Genomic DNA, 19,424 nt, shown 5'->3' with positions numbered 1-19,424 from the left:
GCTGCTCTGACTGTTCCAGCAGGCACTACCAGCTCTGATCTGATTGCAGCTGTGAGCTGGCTCCCTGCCACACAGAGCAAGGCTGTTGGAGTACAGCATGCAGGGGCATACTGAGGAGAAGGCTGAAAGGTCTGGATGGACTATTTGATGAGCTGAGATTTCTAATTGAACATCCTCTCCTCTGTGACCCACATGGACCTCAGCCTTCCTTTGCAGCCCAGCTGTAAACAGTTGCATCTTGGTGTGCTGGTGCAGGAATGTGGGGACTGGAACATCTTTCTTATGGGGAAAGGCTGCAGGACATGAGGCTGTTCAGCTTGGAGAAGAGAAGGCTGAGGGGGGACCTCATCACTGCTGATCAATACCTAAAAGGTGGATCTCAAGAGGATGAGGCCAGTGTTTTTTGTGTGGTGGCCAGAGAAAGGACAAGGGGGAACAGGCAAAGGCTGGCACACAGGCAGTGCCACTGGTACAGGAGGAGAAAGTCCTTTGGTGCTGAGGTGAGGGAGCCCTGGCCCAGGCTGCCCAGGGAGGGTGTGGAGGCTCCTTCTTGGGAGGTTTCCAACCCCACCTGGACATGTTCCTGTGCCCCCTGAGCCAGGGGAACCTGCTTTAGCAGGGGGTTGTGCTAGAGGAGCTCTGCAGGCCCTTCTACCCCCATTATTCTGTGATTCTCTATGAATCAAAATGCTGTGTGAAACTGCAGCAGGCTTTGGAGAATCTAGGAGAGGTTGCTAACCTCTTCTTTGCCTGCTGGATAGCTTTAGTGCTTCACTGGCCATTAGTCTTCAAACCACTTGTTATGAAAGTTTAAAGGCAGAGGCACTGTGCAACACTTCTTTTCACAGGAATGGTGTCATCCAGCTCTTTTCTTTGCTTCTCTCCCACCCTCACTCCTTGGATCCTGGAAAGAAAGACTTGGGATGACAAACATCATCATGTTATTATGGTGTTCTTTAGCCTACAGGCCCACAAGGTGCTGCCAGGACAGAGGGTGAAAGTAGATGGCTCTTCTTTGAAAGGATCCCTCCCTGCAGGTCAAGACTAGGCAATGGGATGTGGATAGAGAGAAATAAACTGAGATAGAGGGAAATAAACAAACAGGACTGAATTCCTGACATATCTCTCTGGCCTTTCCCTCAGGAGCTTGGGCCTATTTGTAGTGTCTGGGCCAACTAACTGTTTTGTAAACTGCTCTGGAGAGAAATCTCCAGGAATACAGGAGATGTGTTGATTTGGAGGCAAAATGTCTCTTTGGGCTCTTCCTGAGAGTGAGGAGAATGTGTGGGGGTGTGTTATACCTGTGTTCAGAAGCACCAGCCAGCCTTGAGGGCAAGCCTTTGCATAGACCCTCTTCCTGATGCTGCTCCTTGCTGACCATACCTGTCATCCTCTTTTACAGTCTATGGGGTGGAGCTGCTCCTGAAGTCCACTGGCCTGGGGCCTGTCGAGTACCTGTCTTCAGGCTGGAACCTGTAAGTGCCTGCTGATGTTTTGAGAGAGGTGGTGAACATTGTTGGGTTACACTGACTTCTGAGATGAGTTTTTAAGCCTGTAGACAAGGCCTAAAAGCCATTACAATCCTTCTGCCTTTGGCTTTGTGCATCCTGTTAGGCTGGGGCAGCACCAAGTGCCTCTCCTCTGCTGAAACACTAGTGATCAATCATTGCTCTTACTCTGTATGGGTTTGTGGTTTTTTTTCCTTTCCAGCTTTGACTTCTCAGTCACCCTGTTTGCATTTTTGGGGCTGATGGCACTGGCATTTAACATGGAACCATTTTACTTCATCGTGGTCCTGAGACCTCTTCAGCTGCTGAGGTGAGCTGGGAAGGCTGAGGGGGGGACAGAGAGCAGGTGGGGAAGCAAACAGCCAGCCTTGTTTTCTGCCACTGCAGCTGGGGACTCAGCTCTTTAGCAGGAGAGGGCAGGGATTGCTCTGTGGGTACCTGCCCATGGCAAACAGGGCTTGTGTGGGGTAATGAGATTAGCCAGAGTTATCAAAATGAACGGTAACAAAAACTTGGGGTGGGATATGAAACCCCTGTGCTTTGGAGCTTAAGCTGATCTCTAATAGAGATCAAGGGATTTACCAGGGGCAGATTAGCCTGTGTCTGCCTTCGTGGGGTTCTTACACCTCCTCTAAATTGTCTGATGCTGCTCAGAGAAAAGCTCTTCTGTCAGGGTGAGACAGTCTGAGCCAGTTTCATCATTTCCCTTGAATTACCAGAAATTACAGTTTTCAAAGGCTGCTGCTTTCGAGGGTGAAGTGTATCCCTGCCCTGACTGCATCTCACACTTCATGCAAGACTAGGGCCTGTAACATCTCTGCAGCTCCCTCACATGGGTCTGGTTAACCCCCTCATTCTGAAGCTGTTAGGGAGCTGCATTCACCAGCCATAGGGGGAAAGCATCTGAGACAAAATGTTGTTTGGTTTAAAACAAGCTTGTGGAATTCAGCTCTTCAGTGAGGATTAAAAAAACACTTTATGACACTCAAGGGGGAAGAAAAAGAAAAAAAACCCTGTTTTCTCTGCTTCTCCCCTGCCAAAGCCTGTGTTTGGCAGCTGTGCTTCTCTGTCAAGGCTGATGGAGTTGCCAAAGCTTAAATTAGCAGGCACAATGTGGTTTTCTTTCATCAATTTGTATTGGGTGGTGAGGGGAACACAGGAAAGCTTGTGTCTGTGGAGAGGAGGACTGAATCTTGACCCTCTACACAGGGAGAGTTTAAGCTCTTAGGATGTTTGGTGGGGTTTTTTAAATAGCTATTTATGCCTCATGCTGTGTAAAAGGTGTAGGCTTTTCCTTGGGAGCTCTCAATGCTGGGCACACTTGGTTGAACGTGTCATGAACATTCAAGTGGGACCATGGGACACTGTGAGTGGAAACTGCTTGAGCAAGAGCCCATCCTGAGAGTTTGGGGTTCAGAAAACCTTCCTGCTCACTGACCTGGGAGGTTCAGAGAACTGTTGATAGTCTCTTTAACTATTTCCAACACCACTGGGCAAGTTGCAGTGGGTAGGTAACTACTGGCTTCTCCTTTCAGGCTGTTTAAACTGAAGAAACGTTACAGAAATGTCCTGGACACCATGTTTGAGCTGTTCCCCCGGATGGCCAGGTACCAACTTCTCTCTGAGTCATAGCAGGGAGAAGGAGGGGGTGAAGGTTTAGTCTCTAGGGCTGGGGTCAGGATAGGGACCTGTCAAACCTGCTGGAGGTGTTTATGCCTGGATCTGATGGTGGATTGCTCCTGTTTCTTCAGTGTGGTGCAATTTTTTCTCCTCCATCCCCTTTTTTTTGGACAGGAGCCCATTTGGGGGAAGGCTGGCAGTAATATACTCAGCCCCAGGTGTTTCACAGAATGTTAAGGGTTGGCAGGGGCCTGGAAAGCTCATCCAGTGCAGCCCCCCTGCCAGAGCAGCACCACAGGAACTCATCCAGCTTTGCACAGCCACTCCAGAGCCTTATTGTGAAGCGATGCAGGGGGAAGGAGTTTGGTGTTTGAGTGGGGCACCCTCAGACCTTATTCCCTTGAAGGAGGTCTGAGCCAAGCGTGTTAGAGAACACTGTTCTTGGCCCAGTCCCCACATCCAAGGACGTGGAGAGGGCACAAACTGTGTGTGTTGTCCTTTAATAAAGAAACTGGGGAGAGACCTTTGTTTACCAGGGGGGAAAAAAAAAAGAGGCTGGGAGGGAATCCAGACTGCTCTTTAGTTTCTCTCATCAGCAAGTGGCAAGCTCCTTGTCCAAGGACTTCTTGAATGAGAGCAGACAAAGAACTGCAGAGGCAGAGTGGCAGGGAGGGTGGTCTGGGGTTTTCAGTGCTGCTTCCCATGCGTTGGAAATTCCTTCCAGAGCAGCCAGCCTGTGGCTTTGTGTTTTCCTGCCTTAGCAACTCTTCAGTAGCACAGTACTCTTTCTGTTTTTGCCTCCAGCCTGGGTTTAACCCTGCTGATCTTCTACTATTGCTTTGCCATTGTTGGCATGGAGTTCTTTGCTGGTGTGGTCTACCCGAACTGCTGCAAGTGAGTACCTCTAATCCACCCCCCTCTGCAGTGGTGTTGGGGCACAGCCAGTAGCACTGAGCTCTCAGGCCAGTGGAGTTTTGCAGCTAAGGCAACATGCTCTGAAAATCTAGGAGAGACTTCTCTAGCTAAGATTGGATGAAATGGCTCTTGCAGAGATTTCTGTGGTAGGGTTGGCTGCTTTTAATGAGCTCTGTAGCTTAGCCCAGGTAGCTGCACTGGGAGTTCTTCATGATCTGCTGTAGAGCAAAGCTGACGTTTTTATCTTGGTGATGCCAGTGTTGCTTGGCCAGATGTGTTCTGGATGTGTTAAGGCCCCAGATGAATTCACCCAGTCTTGGAAACTAAGCTACCCTGTGCCCTTTTCATCTGAAATGATGGCAGACAGCTGGGACATTCCAAGCTTTAAGGGTGTGAGCCATGGAGTCAAACTCAAACACTCCATTTCCCTGCTGTAGTATTTGCTGAATGATTAGAGAGATGCCACGTGCTGTGCCAAGGAGAGAGAGAGACAGAGAGAAAACTGCCACCCTGCTCACCACCTTCTAAGTGTTTTGGTGTTTATAACCCTTGAGATTTTTCCCTGCTTCCCCAGTTCTCACTCTGTGTGCTGGTTTCTCCAAGCAGCAGCAGCACGGTGGCGGATTCCTACCGCTGGCTGAACCACACGGTTGGCAACAAGACAGTTGTGGAGGAAGGTTATTACTATCTCAACAACTTCGACAACATCTTGAATAGCTTTGGTAAGGGTGGTTTTGTCTGTGGCAAAAGACTGTCCCTTAGGGCCTCTGTGTTCCTGCAGAGCTGGTTGGCAGAGCTGGAATGCTCCTGTAAGCCTGGGACTCTCCTGTGGAGTCCTACCAGTGCACTTCAGACACTCAGCATCCTGCTCTTTCTTTCTGGAGAGCTCCAGCTGACCAACAGCCATGGCTGTTTTGCAAGGTAAAAGCCAGTGTGAAGCCAACAGATCTGTTCTGACTGCTGATCAGACCAGAGGTTTCAGGAAGGCTTTAAGTCACAGCCTTTCTGAAGAAACAATAGTGGTGCTGATGCATTTCTTTAAACCCACTGATGAAGAATTTGCATGTGTTGATTGCTCTCCATGATTTCTCTTAATGTGTGAGCAGAGATGCTTATCTCCTGGAGATTTCAGAGGTCTCCATGCTCTCTGGTGGAAGGAGTCAGGTCTGTTTCTGATTCTTTTAAGAAATATGGACTAAGCCATGCTCCTGGTTCTGTGGGTCTAATCCCCTCTGTCAAAAGTGATTGCAGTGACATGAGGGTCTGCATTCTGTCCTGGGCTTTGCTGACTGGCTGGAAACTTTGTTGTCTTGCATCAGCCTTCCCTGTCAAGTCCTTTAAGAGTTGCTGTACAGTAGGTCAGGATGGATAAAGCAGTTGTCTGTTTTCTCCCACTTGTACAGTCACGCTGTTTGAGCTGACAGTCGTCAACGACTGGTACATCATCATGGTGAGTAACCCTCAGCTACCTCCTGTGTGTGACAGCACAGACTCCTTGCCAGTCGAGCCACATCTTCCATGCCACTGCTGCTTTCTTCCCCTGGCAACTGGAGATGGGACCAACATTGCCATTTCTTGTTGCCAGACATCTTTTGGTCCAGATCCTTGGGTGGTATTTGACCCTCTGGCATGTTGCTGGGCCTGGTTCCTTGTGAATCTTGACCATCCTTCAGCCCAGGCTTCACAAATGGAGTCACTTTCTATTCCAGCTTGTCACCCTACAGTCCAGGCTGTGTTCTCATAGCAGCAATGGCTCAAATGTTGGGTCTGTTTGTATACAGGAGCCTCTCTTTTGAGCCTGAGAGGCAGATCAGCTGCAAGGACCAGCTGGGGCACTGAGCATTGCAGCAGGCAGCCCCTGGGGCTAAGTGGGCAGCCATGAGTGAGAGCTAGTGTTCATGCTGCTTTATGTCTGTTGGCAAGCAGTTAACAGCAGACTCACCCTTCTCTGTGCACTGCTGACTCCTCTCTTCTCTGTAGGAAGGAGTGACATCCCAAACCACTCACTGGAGCCGTCTTTACTTCATGATCTTCTACATTGTGACCATGGTAGGTTTTTGGCCATGCTTCATGCATCAAACAGTAGGGATGAGGAGGGGACACAGCTTTTGCTGTGCCCTAGAGGCAGCTTCCATCCCTATATAAGGACAGCTTTGCTCTTCTACATAAACATCTTCCAAACATGAGTGGGAGATCACAAGACTTGCAGAAGGTTGAATTTATGGGCCCTGACCAAGCTGATGCTGCACAAGTCTGGGCCTGGGCTGAGGAGCAGTGCAGCACAAGGGGCCTGGCCTGGCCCTAAGTTGTGGTTGGCAGCAGTTTGCTCACAGGTGGATGTGTGATATGTGCATCCCTCCTGCCATGGAGGGACTGGGGAGCAGGGAGCTGAAGCACAGACCAAAGGCTCAGCCTCTTCTTGAATTGGGCTGGAAGAGTCCCCCAGCAGCAGCCTCCTGATCTCTTCTCTTCATGTCCTCTCCCAGGTGGTGATGACAATCATCGTGGCTTTTATTCTGGATGCGTTTGTCTTCCGCATGAACTACACTCGGAAGAACCAGGACTCAGAAGGTCAGAGTGAGGGCTGGCTGGCCTGCAGACCTGCTGTCCTGTGGCTGCAGAAGGGAGTGGGATGGGCCAGCAAAGACCAGACTGATATTTTTTCTCAGCCTGACTTCCTCAGCTCATTCTGATGCTTTTGGGTGATGTTTCTGTGTGGCCTTTCTGCTCTGCCCCTCATCTCTTCCCCAGCACTCCCCCAAAAGCATGGATGTATTTATGTGGAGGGTTTATAGATACATGTGTGTGTGTGCACATATAAACTTCAACTATTATAGCCATTTCAAGCAGCTTATTTGAGGCTAGGCAGTCTGCATGCATCCCATGAAAGGCAGACAGGAAACCTGACAGCAAAGCTCAACAGGAGATCTGACAGGAAGGGAAGGTGATTTCTCTTTAAAAACCAATTTCTCTTCCTCACCAATATACTCACTGGCACCAGAATGTGTCTGTGAGGGGCTTGTCCAGCATTCAGCAGCAGAAGGCTGGATCCAAGCAGTTTGCCAGCACTCTTTGCTGTGACCTGGAGGACAACAGACACTGTCTACCCACTTCCTTCCCCATCCAACAGTTGTACCAGCCTGCTGACCACGTGCTGGTTTGGGATGTGCCTTTCTGTGCTCTTTAGGAACTGACAGTGACTTGTCTCATCATCCCCTCCCTGTGAGTCATCACTTTTACTCACTGTTCTTTGTGCCCTGAGCTGAGTGTCTGAAACTGCAGCCAGCCTCGTGACCTGCTAATTTAGGTGCCATAGACACATTCATCTCCTACAGCCTTTCTCCCCCTATTCTTTTAGATGATCTACACCCAGACTTTCCATCCTCTGTGCAGCCTGATCTTAATCATCCTTCACACTTCCCTACAGGAAGCAGATACTACTGCACTCATACATTTAATACCAGAGAGTGCTCCTCATAGAGAGGTGAAGGCCCCAACCACAGGAGTACTTTTGATCGACCCCTCATCTTCCTTGGGTGCCAGAAGATCCCATTTGCATGGCACAGCCCCGTGGGAGACTGATGTTATCCATTACAGAAACACTTTTCACTGTGATCCCCCCTTGCACCCAGTTTGCAGGGTGCAGTGAAAGCCATTTGTTAGTGCTGAACCCCCAGGTTGTGTTAGTTGCAGGTCCAAAGGCAGCAGTTCCCTCTGATGCTTTGCTTTGCTAGTTAATTCTCAGGCAAACAAAAAGCTGCAAGATTCTCTTTTTTTAAAAGATACTGAGGAGCCTGATGTTTAAAAAGCTGAAGTGCTTGCTGGCCCTGCACACTCATTAACTTCTTGTCTGCTGTGAGGGATAAGGACAAACACCTAGTCACAAAGGCAGGCACAGACTGTGCCTGACACCCCCCTTGGTGCCATGTGCTGTTGAGCTTTGCTGGCCAGGGTTATCATAGCAGCTGATGAAGCAATGCTCATCTTGGTGACTTTTTGGTTTTCCTTCCTCTTCTTTTTCTTGCCTCTGCAGAAGACAATGGCATTGTGCTGGAGATGGAGATCTCCAAGGAGGAAGTGGTTGGCATAATCGAGCTGTACAAGCGGAGCTCGGCCGCCCCCGAAACCGCTCAGCTGCAGAAGATGGTTCTGCAGATGGACAAATATGGGGTAAGAGGCAACACTGCCTTGCAAAGCCTCAGCTTCAGGGCAGGAAGGTGTGCCAGGGCCACGAGTGCCCTTTTGCTGTCTTAAGAAAGTCTTTGTAGTGTGTCTTTGTAGTGTTGAGAGCTGAAGGTACTGGAGGGGCTCCGCAGCATCAGCTTTGCTGCTCTGGAAAAGTAGCAGCTGAATTTCCCCTGCACTCTGGAGAGCCTTGACAAAGGCTCCTTGCCATTGCCTGCACACTTTTGTTTACAGCTGGCCTGGCCAAGTCCTGACTGGGAAAATAAAAAGTCTATTTTTCTCTAAGCCACTTTCTCAGAACTCTCCTGCCTCTCTGTCTACCATGGTACAGAGGTGTGGGCAGTCCTGAAACGTCACACAGCTATGAGCCCTGGCCCAGGCTGCCCTGGGAGGCTTCTCTGGAGGCTTCCAAACCCCCCTGGACACATTCCTGTGCCCCCTGATCAGGGGGAACCTGCTTTAGCAGAGAGTTGGGCTGGATGAGCTCTGGAGTCCCTTCCAGGGGGATTCTGTGCCACAGGATGGCATCATTGCAGTCACCAGCCTTCCTTTCTGTGGCACTGCTGACTAAAACTGGATGGACAGTTGGAGAAATGAGCTGACCTGGGTAATTGCCTTTGTCTCCTGCATCTGGGAAGAGCTTCAGGGGTTGTTTTAGTAATAGCCATTATATTCTTCTATCACCACTACAAAGTGCAGGTGCTACAGTCTCTCAGGTGACCTTTGTTTGCTTTGGTGGCTCGGTAGTTAAAGGCTGAGCTCTTGTTTGCACAGGCAGAATTCAGAACAGTGGTGATGATACTGATCAGAAACAATTCCTGAGACAAAAAAAACCCCAAAGAGGATGCTGTCCTCAGCCTTGCAGTGGGGTACAGGATGGTGATGCCAGACCTGAGGTCTCTTTTGCTTCTCCACCCAGTTCTTACAACTGATGTGGTCAGAGAGCCTCCAGTCTCTGTTTACATGATGGAAGGAAGGTCAGGTGGAACCCCCAATTGTGCTTAGGTGAAATGTTATTTGGAAGCCTGGGTTTGAGCCTTGTTCCAGGCACTGATGTTACATTCCCCTCCCTGAATCAAGCACCATCCAAGGTACAGCTTCCTCTGCAGCCTTTGGGGACCTGCTCAGTGGGATTTGTCTCAGCCTGCAGGAGATGCATTTGTTTGGTGTGTACCCCCTCAAATGCCTTTTTCCCAGGACAGTGGAAGGTCCCCAGGGTAGCCTGAGCTCTTGGTGGATGATGAGTGTCCACAGGAGGGATGCCTGAAGTCCCAGGGACTGGTCCTTTGAGCTGCTCAGTGACTGATGAATGTCTTCTTTTGTCTTTTCCTCCTTCCTTCAACACTTTAGCAAATGTCCACACTGTTCCTGGGACGCAGGTCAAGGACCAAGAGTGATTTGAGCATGAAGATGTATGAGGAGGAGATACAGGTATGTGGGCCCATGGTGGAAACATCAGCTGTGCTGAGCAGAACCTTGCTTAGAGTAACAAACCATCCTTTTAGACTCTGGAGGCCACCTTCCTCTTAGCCCCACATGGCCCTGGGCTCTGCAAGCAGGCTGGGCAGTAGATGAGGTGTATTTCAGGTTCACCTCTTCTGGGACTTTCTCAAGCCATGGAAGTCATGAGAGCCTCCTGGGCAGGTCCAGGGGCCCAGCTGAGCTTACCCAGAGGCCCTGTGAGCACAGCCCTGGGCTGGGCTGCTGAAAGCTCCTTTGTTAAGCCCCTGGAATGTGTGTGTGTGAGCCTGGGTGTGCCTGCCTGACACAGCAACCAAGTGCTTTCCACCTGGGCAAGCAGAGCTGTCTGCTTTTCCTTCAGGTCAGCTGATGGGAAGCACCTAAATCAGCTGATTACAGCATTCCTGCCAGTGCCCTTGGAGGTCAGGAGCTGTGTGCCATGGCCACAGTGCCTGCCAGAGGTTCACCTCCAGGTTGAAGGCCGTGGGCTAATGTAATGATTACTAATGAGAGATTTAATCTGGTAACCACTTGAATCTGTCCTTTGTCCCTTGGCTCAAGGATGGGCCTTCAGTCCCCCTGACAGAAATAAACCTGTTCTTTACCATGGAGCTGAGTGGGAATCTGCAGAGAAGCTCCTGCCTCTTCTGCATGGCCTCTGCTTCAAGGGTGGAATATTCTGTAACACCCTGGTGCTGCCAAGGAGTGGGAGCAGCTCTGCATGGCCCCAGACATCACAGGGACATCAGGACTGGAGTGCTGGACGTTCAGGAGGGGCAGCCTGAGCAGAGGGCTGCTTCCCTGCCCGGGTTTGTCAGCTCATCCAGCTGTAGCTGATTCTTCTTAAGTAGGGCTGAGGCTGGCAAGGCCTGGGGGCATCCATCAGAGGTTGCTGAGGACGTCAGGCTGTACCCAGGGCTTTGGGAGGAGCCCCTCTGATGTGTCCTCATGGGGCAGAGCAGCTCTGCCCATGGGGGTCCTGCTGGGGGGCTGCAGGGCCTGCCTGGGCACAGCCTGACCTCAGTGTCATCTCCTCTTGCAGGAATGGTATGAGGAGCATTCCAGAAAAGAGGAATGTCAACCCCCATTGCAAGAGCCTGCATCTGCTTCCAAGAGCTGCACGAAGCCCCAGAGCCTCCGGCAGCGCTCCCAGACTGTCATTTAGGCCTCGCTAACACAAGCCACCTTCTATGCAATAACCTAGAGCATTCCCTCACAGCATATAGATTGGGGTGATGTATATAGATCTGGTCAGTCGACTGTTTGCCTTTAGGGTTTAAATCTCATCCCTGTGGCAGGCAATTGCTGGCAAAACCCGAGGCCCAGGAGACTCTGTCAGGCTGCTGCACACAGGCTGAGCGTGGTGCCCGTGCTCAGCACAGGGTGAGCACAGACCTCTTCCTCCTCCTCCTCCTCCTGAGCCACTTCCCTAGGCTCTGCAGTTTGTCTTACTGCTAACAGCCCTTGGGGAAAGGGCTGTGTAACCCATTAACAGCAGGAGATGCATGGAAGCCACCTGCTTAATATGAAACTTGCCCGTTTTGGAGATCCCTTTTGGTGAAAGGGTACTGCTAACCTGCCAATGAAAGATCAGGCAGTGCAGTTTTGTTTCTTCTCCACCTTCCTTGTGCAAGGAAAGGGGAGGTGGTGTGAAACTTCATCAGTCTGCCTTCCCCCTCCTTTTTGGCACACCTAGGTGCACTCCTGGAGTAGCTCCAGCCCTGGCCACTGAATTGTGCTGGCCCTGAGCAGTTCTGTGGTGGCTGGAGCCAGGGATGAGGGGCAGCATCTCGCCTTGGGGACATGAGCTGTGTCTCTGCTCTAGCTGTCCAAAGACACTCCTCACCTTGCCCATCACTGCTGGGTTCTGCTGGGATCAGGATCAGGACTGGGATCAGCTCACTGAAGCCCACATCTCCCTCTGCTTAGGGATGGGGACATTCTGCAGGGTGACAGTGGCCACCAACCTCTGCCTCATGGCCACCTGCTCTGTGAATGGCAGATCAGATCTCTGGTGCTCCTCAGCTCAGGCACATGACCAGGAGGAAGAAGCAGAAGGTTTTGCACTCCGAGTCTGACCTGTTTCTGCCTGGCTCTGGGTTAAGGAGAGCTTATGGGCATCAGGCAGAGGTTGGGCCTCAGCCAGGTCCTTGCTTTGCTTACACAGGTGAGTGAGGCCTGGCTCTGCAGGGTTGCTCCTCCCTTGCAGGAACATTCCTCAGGCTGCCAAGTGCTGAGTTGGGTCTTGGGAAGATCCACAGAAGAGCTGTACTGTTGCCCTGAGTTTTGGAGGCAGGAGGAACGTGGAAGATGATGGTTCTTCTCACCTGGAGGCTGCCAGGCCTGGAAAGGCAGGAGGGAAAGGGATCCCTCCCCAGCTCTGCCACCTTTAGTCAGTGATGGTGGCAGGTTGTGTCATAGTTTGTGTTGCATTGCCCATGAGATGAGAACCTCTCTCTACAATTCCCTTTTCTCCCCTGTCAGCACAGTATGCTCTGCTGGGAGGCTCCCCTCATCTCCTGCTGTTTCACCTTTCCTCGGGCTCAGATGTAGAGCTTTCTCCATCCAGGCAGAGGGAGATGTGTGTGTCCTGCTTGGTAACCTCACCACATGGCACAAGGAGAGGACTGATCCTACCCAGGCAGCTCAGGAGCATGTCCTGGGTGGATGAGGCTTTCGAAAGTAGGCAAGAGAGAGCTGCTGCCTAAAACCTCTCCCTGCAGAGCATGGCAGGAGCATTTGGGCTGTGGGATGGGAAGAGAAAGGGTGAGCAGCACACACACTCCAGCCTCTGCTCTCAACCCTGGCCACATTCCCTGGGGCAACCCTTCCCTTTCCTTTGTGGGTACTGCAGGTATGAAGCTGCTTCTGAGCTGGAGCGTGAAGGACCTCCAAGGGCTGTTTTCCAAACCATAAACTGGACCACAAATCACTGAGCAGGGCAGTTGCTGCTCCTGCAGTTGCTGTGTGTGGAGTCACAGCCTGGGAGGCTGAGCCAGGTTAGTCCTGGGGCTGGAGGAGCTGTTTATTCTGGTTTCAGTTGGGGATGGGATCAGTGAGCATCCTGAAGGTCAGGGCTAAAAACCCATGTGGCTGTGTTGAAACTCCACCTTCCCTCCAGCCCGTTCTCCTCACAGGGCTGTCAGGGACTGTTTTGGGGAGGGGTGGAAGGAGCTGGAGCTTGAAGCTGCGTTGAGGAGGGCACTGACCTGCTGAAGCTGCAGGCAGGGGCTTTGTGTCCCAGAGCTGGGCTGGTGCCTGGGTGCTGAGGCGTCGCTGTAAGCCGAGAGGGTCACAGAAGTTTTACTTCTTCCATACGACTTTGGAAGGAAACCACGTTGGAGTATGGGGCATCCCCTTCTATTTATCCTCCTCTCCCCCCTCCTGACAGGCAGAGTAAGGGCAGAGACAATCACTTTGGGAGGCAGGGAGGAGGCACGGCAGGGTTTTGTACGCTGGCACTCGCTTTGTAACCTCGTTTTACGGCCGTGTCTGTAAAACCTCTCCTTTGGTTGGGTTGGGGTTGGGGTTGTTTTTGAGCACACTAATAAAAACCATCCTGGGCTTTGTAAAGGCAGTGGCTTCCTTTCCTCCTTCCTGTGCTATTCCAGAAGTGGGGCTGAAGCCTTTGCACTGTGTTTGAAGAGGAGCAGCGCCCGCCTTCCCTCTCCACCGCCCGCTGCTGGCGTGGGCACCTTCAGCACGCCTGCCCTGCTCAGCTGCTCTGCATCCCTGCTCCTGGACATCCCTCACAGCCTTCCCTTCTGCCCTTGCCCCTGCCAGGTTTTTTCTTCCCCTTAACCTGCAGGTAATGCTTTCAAACAGGCTTTTTTTAAGCTACCCCCGTGCCACGCTGAAGGCTCCAAGGGGTTTTCTGCCCCTGTGGTGGGACGTTGCCTGTGGTTTGGGTTTGCTGGGGGTGAGGAAGTGGGGTTGGCCACCCCAGATCTCACCAGTAATGTGGGAGCAGGCTGAGGGAACGTTAACTTTTTGTGCAAGCCCATATCTGGTTAGAAAAAGGAGAAACAGTCCAGGCCCAGGAGGGAGCAGGAACCAGGGCTGGCAGTTGTGCCTCTTGCAAAACAGCCCCCATGTCCCTGCAGGGCACAAACGGGGCTGTCCCTGCCTCGGGGCAGTTGGGAGAGTAAAGCTGCAGCCTCTGGGCCAGAGCAGAGCCCCCCATCCCCCCTGCTCCCTGCCCCACAGCCTGTGGGCCTTTGGCCCCCATCCCTGTCCCAGGGCAGCCCAGCACTGGCCCGAGGTGCCGCCTCTGCCCTCTCCCCCTCCCCTGGGCAAAACACCCTCACAGACACCGGCAGAGTGCAGGTGGGGTTTGTTTATTGGCGTTTCTGTTTCTCCCAGAGTGTGGTGTGGCCAGAGGCTGAGGGTGGGAACTGCCACCGTGGCCTTTCCTCCAGCTCAGTCCTCCCCAGGAGGAGGGGAGAAGTAGGATCTGAAACTCAGCTTGAACAACAGAGCTTAAAAAAGCAGGGGACAGCAGCCTCCCTCGCTTTGTTGGGGTTGGTTTCTTCCCTCCTCCAGCTTTGCTTGCATTAAAACCTGGAGCCCTGGCTCACCTTCACCCCTGAGCTTTGCCACACTGTGACCAAGTCACATCCTTCCCAAATCAGCATCATCCCCCCCCCCACCAAGAGCCACCCCCTGTAGAGGCAAAACCTGTCCTGTGGTGACCTGGGGCTGGAGCTGCCCTGTCCTCTGCCTCTGAGGCTGGAGGAAGCTGAGGGCTTGCCTCACTCCTGCTCAGAGCCACCTTGAGCCAAACAGAGCAGGGAGAGGACGTAGCCAACAGCTCCTTTTCCTCTCCCAAAGCACCTGTGAGGGCTGGCCCTGGCTGCCTCCAGCATGTGCTGGGGCTGAGGTTCCCCCTGAGGAGGGGGCTCAGCGGGGAGGCAGAGGGAGGGCAGGGGCTGGGCCAGGAGCTCTGGTCAGAGGGTGGAGAGGTGGATCACCCTGAACTCGGTCAGCAGGGCCACGCAGAGGAAGGCCAGGTAGTAGAGGATGAGGCAGAGGCCGTAGGCTTTGCCCAGCTGGAAGCACTGAGCTGGCACAGTCACGAAGGAGAAGACCAAGCTCAGCCCCAGGGCCCCGGCCAGGATCCACACCAGCAGGCTGTCGGGCTCCAGCTGTGGGAGACAGGGAGAGTGACAGCAGGGTCCTGCTGCCAGCCCAGCCTGTGCCCCCACGGCCAGGGCAGCCTTACCTTCACCACAGGCTGGCTGCTGGTCATCTGCAGCAGGCAGCCCAGTCCCACACCAACCAGGATGTCTGGGGCATGCTCAGGACAGAGACACAGCAGTGGGGGAGGCACTGAACCAGCCACGACCCTCCCACCCTCCTCCTCCTCCCTGGCTGGGCTGAAGGCAGGGTCTGGCTCTGGGAAACGCAGCCTGGAGCGCTCCAGCAGGATCAGCACAGCTTCTTCCTTTGGCAGGTCCCAAATCTGCCCAAACCCCTCACCCCCCTGGGGCTGGGACGGACAGGAGGATGGGGGAACGCTGCCAGTGCCCATCCCTGCAGCTCCTGTGTGGCACCAGTACCACACCAGCCCACACACCCAGGACCGCTGGGATGGATCCTGCCCAGGGTTCCCCCGGGAGCAGGGGCTTTCCTGGGCTGCAGGCAGGGAAACTGAGGCAGCTCCTGCCCAAGGACCACCCCCACCTCCCCCCAGCCCCCAAAGGATACTGAAGATGATGCCCCCGAAGCAGGCAGAGAAGGCCATGCGGGGGTAGCCCTGCCGAGCCATGGTGAGGTCAGAGAAGGTGTCTGCAGAGACAGAGGGGGAGATCTTGGGGGCTGCCAAGGGGATGGGCACAGCAGGGATGGCCCTGGGACACAGCACAGCCCCTACCCCCGATGCTGTTGCCCCAGGCCAGCAGTGTCAAGCCCAGCACGGTGTTGCTCAGCTGGAAGATGATGCCCAGGGTCTGGAGGATGTTCACCAGCTCTGTGGCTGCGGCGTTGATCCACATGGCACTGGCCAAAAACCCCAGGAAGGCAAATACCTGCTGGGCACAGGGGTGAGGTGGTCCCTGGGTGATGCCTGAACACCTCCAGCCAGCCACATCCCTCCTGGGGACATTGGGGGTCCTGGCTCCTGCTCTGTTCCCGGGACCTTTAGCCCTGTCTGGGCTGGGCCCCTGGGTGTTCAGGGCTGGGGGCACCTTACACAGTGGTACTTGGGTGGCTCCTCATTGCTCGTGGTGATGAAGATGATGATGGCCAGGACAGAGCCAACCAGTGTGACCAGTCCCCAGACTGGGAAAACCCCCTGGATCTGGTACAGCCCATCTGCAGGTGGTGGAGAACAGGAGGCATCAGAGTGGCCTTCAGGCACCACGGGGGCTGGCACAGGATCCCACCAGCCCCTAAAGCTACCCCATGGTGCTGCTCCCTTCCGTGCCTCAGTTTCCCCAGGCAGCCCAGGCCTGCCTCATTTTTCCCCCAAGCCTTGGAAGGTCCCAAACCCCCAGCCCTGGGAGGTAGGTCAGAGCTGGGCAAACCAGCCCCTCAGTTTGGCTCTTCCCCTTCCCAGATGTGGGAGCAGTTGCCAGGGCTGTGGTGGCCATCTGGGTCCCATCCCCTCCTGGGTGTCCAGGGCTCTTACAGGTGCCTGACTTGAGGGTGAGGATGCAGAGCAGGGGGCTGGTGAGGAGGTGCAGGCAGTTGAGGGGTCTCTTCCAGTTCAGGTCCTCCTTGTCAGGGTCCACAACAGGAACAGTGAGCAGCAGCACCATCTCCACGGGCACCTGTGGGGAGCAGTGTCAGCGGGGACAGGGCACCCCTGGGACAGGGCACCCCTGAGAGCTGCCCCACCATCTGCCCTTGTGCCCCCATCCCCATTGCTCTGACACCCCTCGCAGTCCATGAGCCCACCCCCTACTCACCTTGAAGACCTTGAAGAGCCTCCAGTACCAGGGCTTCCTCCTCCACTTGCGGCCGTCCAAGGGGCTGAGGGCTCTGGCCAGGATGTGCAGGGAGGGCTCCTGGGAGGGCAGCAGGGGCTGGTACTCCTCACCTGAGAGAGGCCGTGAGTGGGGTGGGGGGCTCTCCCTGCCCCAGGGGAGCCCCTGACCGTGGCTGCTCCGGGGTCCCTGGGCCCCCCAACCACCCCTGAGGACAGAGGGGAGCCAGCTCTGAGCCCAGCAGGGAGACACACCATAGTCCTCACTGTTTGTGCCCGAGGCCTCCTGCTCTTCAGCATCCGTCGGCAGCTCTGTGGGGGAGAGGAGGAGAGGAATAGAGGAGGAAAGAGAAGAGAGGAGACCTCAGGGGTCCCATTGGCACAGCTGGGTGGCTCTGACCTGGCTCCCAGGGCCCAGGGGGGGCCAACCCTTCCCCCCGCTGCCGCCGGTGAATCCACGTGCACAGCACCACGGTGAACACATAGAAGATGTAGAGCCCCAGGTACCCTGACGTGGGGGGAAGCAACAGGGGGTCAGGCACCCCTGGCCTGCTCCCACCAACACCCCCCAGCCCCAGCACTCACCCAGAGCCTCCCCCAGCGTGATCCTGCCGAAGTAGAGAACCATGAAGGTGAGGAAGACAGCCACCATGTAGAAGATGGCATCCCTGAGGAAGGGCCTGGAGGCAGCTGTGAAGGGCTTGACCAGGGCGATGCCCCCGGCCACCACCGTGGTCACAAACACCCCGGCGCCTGCCGAGGCAACAGGGTCACAGGGGGAACATCCCATGGCCCTGAGTGTCCCCTCCCATGGCCCTGAGTGTCCCCCCACCGTGGGGGTCTCCTTACCAAAGACAGCCCCGATGGCCAGCCCAGCCGTCCGGGGGTCAGAGAAGGCCACCACGGCGCTGAAGACGTCAGGTGCCCCATTGCCAAAGGCCAGGAAGGTGACACCATGGAGAGGGGATGTCAAGGGAAAGATCTGGTGGCCTCCAGCCTCCTCCAGCCACAGCAGGGCTCCCTCCCCACTAACAGCCCCCCACATCCCTTTCCCCTGGACACAGAAGTGGCCCTGTGACGGCCACCTGCCCCATCCCCAAAGCCCTTCCCCACTGATGTCCCCCATCACCCGCAGGATACTGCCACATTGTGAGACAGCTTCAGGTTGGTGGAGATGGCCGACAAGTTGGGGCAGAAGCTGGAAGGGCAGAGGAGGAGGTGATGAGGGGCTGCTCCAGGACCACGAGGCTCCCCACTCACCCTGGGGACCACCCCCTCCCCCGTGGGGCTACTCACAACTTCTCTGCCGTCACGCCGAGGAAGATGAACAGGTACAGGAGCCAGAGAGCCTGCGGGGTCAGGGACAGGCCAGAGAGGGGTCAGCAGGGACCCTTTGTCCCCAAAGCAGAGCATCCCCCAGCAGCATCGTCCCTGCTCCCATCCTTACATAGAGGGTGACGGCCAGGGGCAGCAGCCGGGGGGGGAAGACGCAGAAGACCCCCCCGAGGTAGTCGAGGAAGCCACTCTCCAGCCGGCAGTCGGGGTTGCTCCGCACCAAGCGGCACCACTCAGAGCTGTTGTGTTTGCGAACCTCCCAGCACTGTGGGGCAGAGTGTGAGGTGCTCAGCAGGGCACCCCAAGTGCCATCCCGACCTCCCTTCCCACTCCCCAGCCATGGGCATCCTGCAGGCCACGCTGCCCCGTGGCTCACCGCCCTCCCTGCCTCAGTTTCCCCATCTGTGCTACGTGTGCGCGGGTCAAGGGCAGTGCCGGGGCTGGGGGGGCACAAGGGCTCGTCCCCAGCGCTGTCCCCAGCAGGGATAGGGCCATGCCCCGTCCCTCACCCCGCCGGGGCCACGGGAAGGTGCCGGCCTGGCGAGCGCCGGCGGCTGGGAGGAGAAGCCCATCAGCGGAGGAAATCCCGGCGGGGACAGGGAAAGCGGGGATGAGACAGGGAAAGCGGGGATGGGACCCTCCCTCCCCCCCGCCAGCACCCCCGTCTCTCCCCCCGCCCCCCCAGACCCCCAGCGCAGCCCCCACACTCACATCCACGTCCCGGCCGTGGCTCCGAGCATCTCCCCCGGGGTGCACCGTCCCGCTCAAGTCCAGCGGCATGGGGGTCCCGGCGGGCTGCACCCCGCTGTCCCCCGCCAGCACCCCGGCCAGGCTGAGCAGCCCGGCCACGCTGAGCGGCCCGGCCGGCCCCACGGCTCCCTGCCCCATGGCCGGGGGCACCTACGGCCGGTCCCCGCGCACGGAGGGTGGGAGCGACGGGCGGGTCCCCATCCCGCGCTCCCCGGGCAGGGCGCAACGCGGGGTAAAACAAACACGATCCAGAAGGACAGCGCGATTAATAAAAGGAATGATGAGGGCGGTGTTAAAGGGGCCGGTGAAGCGCTGAGAGCCGCGGCCGGGGCGCTCAGCCCCGAGCGCCTGCGGAGCAAAGGGGGGTCGGGGAGGGGGCGAAGGGGGGCACCGGCGTGGGGCCGGGTCCGGCACCCCACGCGCGGCCAGGACACCCACCCGCGGGGCACCCCCCGCGCCGGAGAGGGCCCGAGGAGACCCCGGTGAGGGTGGGGATGGGGATTGCGGGGTGCTGGAGGTTCCCCCCTGGCCCCGCGGACCCACCGTGGCGACGCGGCCGCGTTGTCGTGCGCGGGCAGCTGATCCCCCCCCCCCACCCCCCCGCGTGCCTTAAAGGGACCGCCACCCTCCGCTCTTAAAGTGACAGCACCGCATTGTTCCAGCCCGGCTGCCAGGGGACATGGCCCCGGCCCCGCTGCCCGGCCGCTTTGCCCCCCTTCAGCCCC

The 19,424-nt window shown here is 55.7% G+C and overlaps 2 protein-coding genes across 6 annotated transcripts in view; one reads left to right on the top strand and one right to left on the bottom strand.

The window, feature by feature from the left end:
- The window catches only part of TPCN1 (two pore segment channel 1), a 50,310-nt gene extending 37,048 nt beyond the window's left edge, over nucleotides 1-13,262 (top strand). The window contains exons 17-28 of one of the 4 annotated variants that reach the window (XR_009819909.1): nucleotides 1,403-1,475; nucleotides 1,711-1,818; nucleotides 3,044-3,115; nucleotides 3,933-4,022; nucleotides 4,650-4,765; nucleotides 5,447-5,493; nucleotides 6,024-6,092; nucleotides 6,530-6,614; nucleotides 8,077-8,213; nucleotides 9,579-9,659; nucleotides 10,732-11,072; nucleotides 11,899-11,986. Coding sequence is in view for 3 of the 4 variants with exons in the window: in XM_010197195.2 (XP_010195497.1) it covers nucleotides 1,403-1,475; nucleotides 1,711-1,818; nucleotides 3,044-3,115; nucleotides 3,933-4,022; nucleotides 4,650-4,765; nucleotides 5,447-5,493; nucleotides 6,024-6,092; nucleotides 6,530-6,614; nucleotides 8,077-8,213; nucleotides 9,579-9,659; nucleotides 10,732-10,854 (1,001 nt within the window). In the remaining variant the exon portion in view is untranslated. Of the gene's footprint in view, nucleotides 1-1,402; nucleotides 1,476-1,710; nucleotides 1,819-3,043; nucleotides 3,116-3,932; nucleotides 4,023-4,649; nucleotides 4,766-5,446; nucleotides 5,494-6,023; nucleotides 6,093-6,529; nucleotides 6,615-8,076; nucleotides 8,214-9,578; nucleotides 9,660-10,731 lie in introns of all 4 variants that reach the window. The other 3 variants (XM_062009968.1, XM_010197195.2, XM_062009969.1) reach the window with 3 other exon arrangements.
- Nucleotides 13,263-14,009: 747 nt separating this feature from the next.
- Nucleotides 14,010-19,276, bottom strand: SLC8B1 (solute carrier family 8 member B1). 2 transcript variants are annotated; one of them, XM_062010269.1, is made up of 15 exons: nucleotides 18,661-19,276; nucleotides 18,062-18,214; nucleotides 17,911-17,963; nucleotides 17,755-17,812; nucleotides 17,464-17,569; nucleotides 17,200-17,367; nucleotides 17,015-17,122; nucleotides 16,870-16,926; nucleotides 16,598-16,728; nucleotides 16,318-16,459; nucleotides 15,880-16,001; nucleotides 15,562-15,718; nucleotides 15,396-15,476; nucleotides 14,911-14,975; nucleotides 14,010-14,833 (listed from the first exon to the last, which is right to left on the bottom strand). In XM_062010269.1, the coding sequence occupies exons 1-15, from the start codon at nucleotides 18,835-18,837 to the stop codon at nucleotides 14,636-14,638; spliced, it is 1,776 nt and encodes a 591-aa protein (XP_061866253.1). In that variant the 5' UTR covers nucleotides 18,838-19,276; the 3' UTR covers nucleotides 14,010-14,635. The 2 variants fall into 2 exon arrangements, with proteins under 2 accessions (XP_061866253.1, XP_061866254.1); XM_062010270.1 differs by having other exon boundaries at nucleotides 15,562-15,715.
- Between the last annotated feature and the right edge of the window lie 148 nt (nucleotides 19,277-19,424).

The sequence above is a fragment of the Colius striatus genome, chromosome 17, assembly GCF_028858725.1.
Source record: "Colius striatus isolate bColStr4 chromosome 17, bColStr4.1.hap1, whole genome shotgun sequence".
Taxonomy (NCBI): Eukaryota; Metazoa; Chordata; class Aves; order Coliiformes; family Coliidae; genus Colius; species Colius striatus.
This window is presented reverse-complemented; position numbering and strand designations above follow the sequence as displayed.

Coding starts and splice junctions, on each gene's coding strand:
- SLC8B1 (XM_062010269.1), bottom strand. CDS start 18,837: ATGGGGCAGGGAGCCGTGGGGCCGGCCGGGCCGCTCAGCGTGGCCGGG. Junction 17,964..18,061: donor CCCTGGCCGTCACCCTCTAT/GTAAGGATGGGA, acceptor CTGACCCCGCAG/GCTCTCTGGCTCCTGTACCT. Junction 17,123..17,199: donor CACGCTGGGGGAGGCTCTGG/GTGAGTGCTGGG, acceptor CCCCCACGTCAG/GGTACCTGGGGCTCTACATC.